This window comes from Peromyscus leucopus, chromosome 2, assembly GCF_004664715.2.
Source record: "Peromyscus leucopus breed LL Stock chromosome 2, UCI_PerLeu_2.1, whole genome shotgun sequence".
Taxonomy (NCBI): Eukaryota; Metazoa; Chordata; class Mammalia; order Rodentia; family Cricetidae; genus Peromyscus; species Peromyscus leucopus.
Genome location: NC_051064.1, coordinates 54,651,325 through 54,655,518, shown reverse-complemented (window position 1 = coordinate 54,655,518; position 4,194 = coordinate 54,651,325). Strand labels below are relative to the sequence as shown.

The window sequence follows — 4,194 nt, the reverse complement described above, 5'->3', positions numbered from 1 at the left end:
CCCCTCTTTAGGGGAGCCCACCTAAGCCCAGGCCATGGGTCACTTGTGATCCTCTTAGCAACTGTAACGACCATATACTGGCTGGTCAACAAGTTTTTGTGGCTGGATATTCAGACACACTAGATAGATTGACGGAGAATGGATGTAAAGTAAATCAATAGGCAGAAGGCCGTGGGCCTGGTGATACGAGAGATCTGGAGAGTAACTGAGTGTGCTTTCTCTGAAAAGGCTCTGGACCAGAGCAATGGTTTTGGCAGGTGTGGTGGCTCACACATGTAATCCCAGCACTCAGGAAGCTGAGGCAGGAGGATGGCCATGAGTTTGAGGCCAGCCCAGGTTAGCCTCAGTGAGAGTGAGACCTACCAAACAAAGACAAATAGACAAACAAAAACCCACAAAGACAGAGACAAAAGAAGAAGGAAGGAAAGAAGGGAGGGAAGGAGGAAGGGAGAGAGGGAGGGAGGGAGGGAAAGAGGGAGGGAAGAAGAGAGAGAAGTTTTAAGGCAAGGATTCAAAACTAAGTCTATAACATCTGGCACAAAACAGGGGGAACATGAAACACACTTAGTCCCTTCTCTGAGTATTATTTCTGGTGAATTGCCATACAGGATACTACATGAATAAAATGAGTGCTTTGTGTGTCATTTTATTGATCAAATGCATTTAATTATCAGATTTGTGACTTTGTTGTCTTTAAGCCCCAAATTTTAATATTGATTGTGTTGCTTTTTTTTTTTTCCTTGCAAAGAAAAAAAAGCTTCTGTGAGCTTTCAGAAATGTCTCTAATCACTCCACCAAACCAGGGCTGCAGACCTGATGTCCTGGCCCTATGCAGAGAATGTTGGCCTTGGACCTAAGTATTTGCTTCAGTTGACAGAGAACACGCAGAATGGAAAGTAACAACCAGACCTCCCCTGTGACCGGCTTCATTCTCCTGGGCCTCTCCGCCCACCCAACACTGGAGAAAACCTTCTTCCTGCTCATCCTGCTGATGTACCTGGTGATCCTGCTGGGCAACGGGGTCCTCATCCTGGTGACCATCCTCGACTCCCACCTGCACACGCCCATGTACTTCTTCCTGGGGAACCTCTCCTTCCTGGACATCTGCTACACCACCTCCTCGGTCCCCCTCATCCTCGACAGCTTCCTGACCCCCAGGAAGACCATCTCCTTCTCAGCCTGTGCAGTGCAGATGTTTCTCTCCTTTGCCATGGGAGCCACAGAGTGTGTGCTTCTGAGTATGATGGCGTTTGACCGTTATGTGGCCATCTGCAACCCCCTCAGGTACCCAGTGGTCATGAGCAAGGCTGCCTACGTGCCCATGGCTGCCGGCTCCTGGGCAGGTGGGATTGTTGCCTCCATGGTTCAAACGTCCCTTGCAATGCGGCTGCCCTTCTGTGGGGACAATGTCATCAATCACTTCACCTGTGAGATCCTGGCTGTCCTGAAACTGGCCTGTGCTGACATCTCCATCAATGTCATCAGCATGGGGGTGACAAATATAATCTTTCTGGGGGTCCCGGTTCTCTTTATTTCTTTCTCCTACATCTTCATCCTCGTGACCATCCTGAGGATCCCCTCTGCTGAGGGGAGGAGGAAGGCCTTCTCCACCTGCTCTGCCCACCTCACTGTGGTGATCGTCTTCTATGGAACCATCCTCTTCATGTACGGGAAGCCCAAGTCCAAGGACCCACTGGGGGCAGACAAGCAGGACCTCGCAGACAAGCTCATCTCCCTCTTCTATGGGGTGGTGACCCCCATGCTGAACCCCATCATCTACAGCCTGAGGAACAAGGATGTGAGGGCTGCTGTGAGGAACCTGGTGGTACTTAAGAAGAGCTCCACCTAGTGATGTTTGGAGGACAGAAATACCCATAGTTCTATGCTCCCTAGCTGTGCTCCTCCGGGAATCTCTGAAACATGTTCTCCAAAGGAGGTGTATGTAAAAAGTGATTATCTGAAAATGGTATTTCCTGTGTATCGGAGAGCTGGACACAACTAAAACGATAACACCTAAGACCTCCTGGGCATGTGCCTTAAAGATGAAAATGGTTGGCTGGGCGTTGGTGGCGCACGCCTTTAATCCCAGCACTCGGGATGCAGAGCCAGGTGGATCGCTGTGAGTTCGAGGCCAGCCTGGGCTACCAAGTGAGCTCCAGGAAAGGCGCAAAGCTACGCAGAGAAACCCTGTCTGAAAAACCAAAAAACAAAAAAACAAAAAAAAAACAAAACAAAAAAAAAAAAGATGAAAACGGTATGCTGCCAGAAAAGGGGGGCGTTGACAGGGGTGGGGGTGGGGCTATCTCATTCTCTACTCTACAAGTCTGAATTCACCTTTCTAAGCAGATTGCTCCTCTGTGTGGGGACAAGAAACATGTATCTTGTGAAATCATCCATGGCTTTAGATCCCAGGGCTATACTCCCATTTAAGTGGGGCCCAGCCAGTGTGATCTCTCCGCCTTGCTGTGCAATTTTCCTTACCCTCTAGCACAAAGCCTATGCACACCCTCCATAGCCCTCTGTACAGGGCATGGCAGCAACTGAGTAAATTACAACTTTTATTTACAAGTTAACAGGATCTTAAATTTATTGTTGTGTGTGTATGCATGTGACTAAACATTTTTGTATGTTTGTATATGTATGCATGTGTTGTTGTGTTTGGGTGTATGTGCACACACTTGCATGCCCTTCCTTCAGAGGCCAGCAAAAGGTGCCAGACCTACTGGAGCTGCAGTTACATGCAGTTGTGAACCGCCGGCCTTGGTTGCTGGGTCTTCTGCAAAGAGCAGGGAGTAATTATATCCACTGAGCCATCGTTCCGGCCCCTGTAATCCAACAATTTATAAGCACTGAAATGGGGAGGTTGGAAGGATGCTGATGGAAGACAGGTTTCAGAGACAATGCAGAAGAAATGTCAATGTCGTGACCACTATAAATCAGGGAGCTGGGAACTAACCAGGGTGTGTCCCGAAGTTCCCGGTGCTAACGCGGCAGATTAGAAAACCACCGTGGTGTGAGTGTGAGATGTCCCCCACAGGCTCAGTGTTGGAACACTCAGTCCCCAGACGGTGGCACTCTCTGGGAAGGGGGTGGAAACTTCAGGAGGAAGGGCCTGTCAGGCAGGAGGAAGGAAGTCACGGGGGGTGGGAGTGGGGGTTATAACTTGGCCCTGAGCTCCTCTGCCCCCTGCCTTCCCAGCCATGGTGGACTGTACCCTCCCAAACCATAGCCAAAATGAAGCCTTCTTCCACGCTGGAAATTCCAGGTATTTAGGAGACCAAGGCAAGAAGATTGCAAGTTCAAGGCTAGTGCTACTTAGTGAGAGACGGCAGCACAAAATAAGAAAGTTCAAGTGACAGTGATAATGTGGGGGCTGGGGATGCGGCTCCGTGGTCAGGCACGTGCCTGGCTAGCCCGGTGAGGCTCTGGGTTCTGTCCCCAGTTCAATCCCTGGGGTTGGAAAAACAGCAGCAACAGCAACAATGACCTCTTCCTGACCTTGTTTCTGACCGGTACCTTGTCACAGGACAAGTAAGCAAACACAGAAGCAGACCGGTGTGGAAAGAGCTAAGTTTTGGGTGAGTCTTTTCCTTCTTTCCCGCCTTTGATGGTAAGATTTAAAGCCATAGAAAAGTCGGGGAACAAATCCAGACACTCATCTCCGGGACCTGACAATGCTGCTGGTTTTCCAACCCCGGGGGATTTGTTCCTCCCCAACTTGCATTTTGGTCATGGTGTTTCATTGCAGCAATAGAAACCCTAAGACACATGGTAAAGTAATATAAAAAAAAAAAATATATATATATATATATATATAATATTGTAAATATACCACTGACGCATCTAAAGCCCAGCAATGATTCTTCTGTAACCCATTGTCCAGTGTTCATATCTCTAAAAATGTCTCACTTGCTCCATGTTTTGTGAGTCTCATGTAGCCCAGGCTGGCCTCAAACTCACTATGGAGCAGAGGAGGACTTTGGACTCCTGATCCTCCTGCCTCAGCCTCCAAAGTGCTAGAATCATAGTTATGTATCATCACACTCTATCCCAAAACTGTTATAGATGCTTTGTTTCAATCTGTTCAATTGAACTAGGAGCAGAATAAACTATATGTATAGTTTTTGAGACAGGGTTTCTCTGTGTAGCTTTGGTGCCTTTCCTGGAACTCACTCTGTAGCCCAGGCTGGCCTC

At 48.5% G+C, this 4,194-nt stretch overlaps 1 protein-coding gene across 1 annotated transcript; it reads left to right on the top strand.

Moving 5' to 3' along the window:
* Positions 1-889: 889 nt before the first annotated feature.
* Positions 890-1,849, top strand: LOC114703270 (olfactory receptor 13C7). Its single transcript, XM_028884069.1, has one exon. The coding sequence runs from the start codon at positions 890-892 to the stop codon at positions 1,847-1,849; it is 960 nt and encodes a 319-aa protein (XP_028739902.1).
* Positions 1,850-4,194: the final 2,345 nt, after the last annotated feature.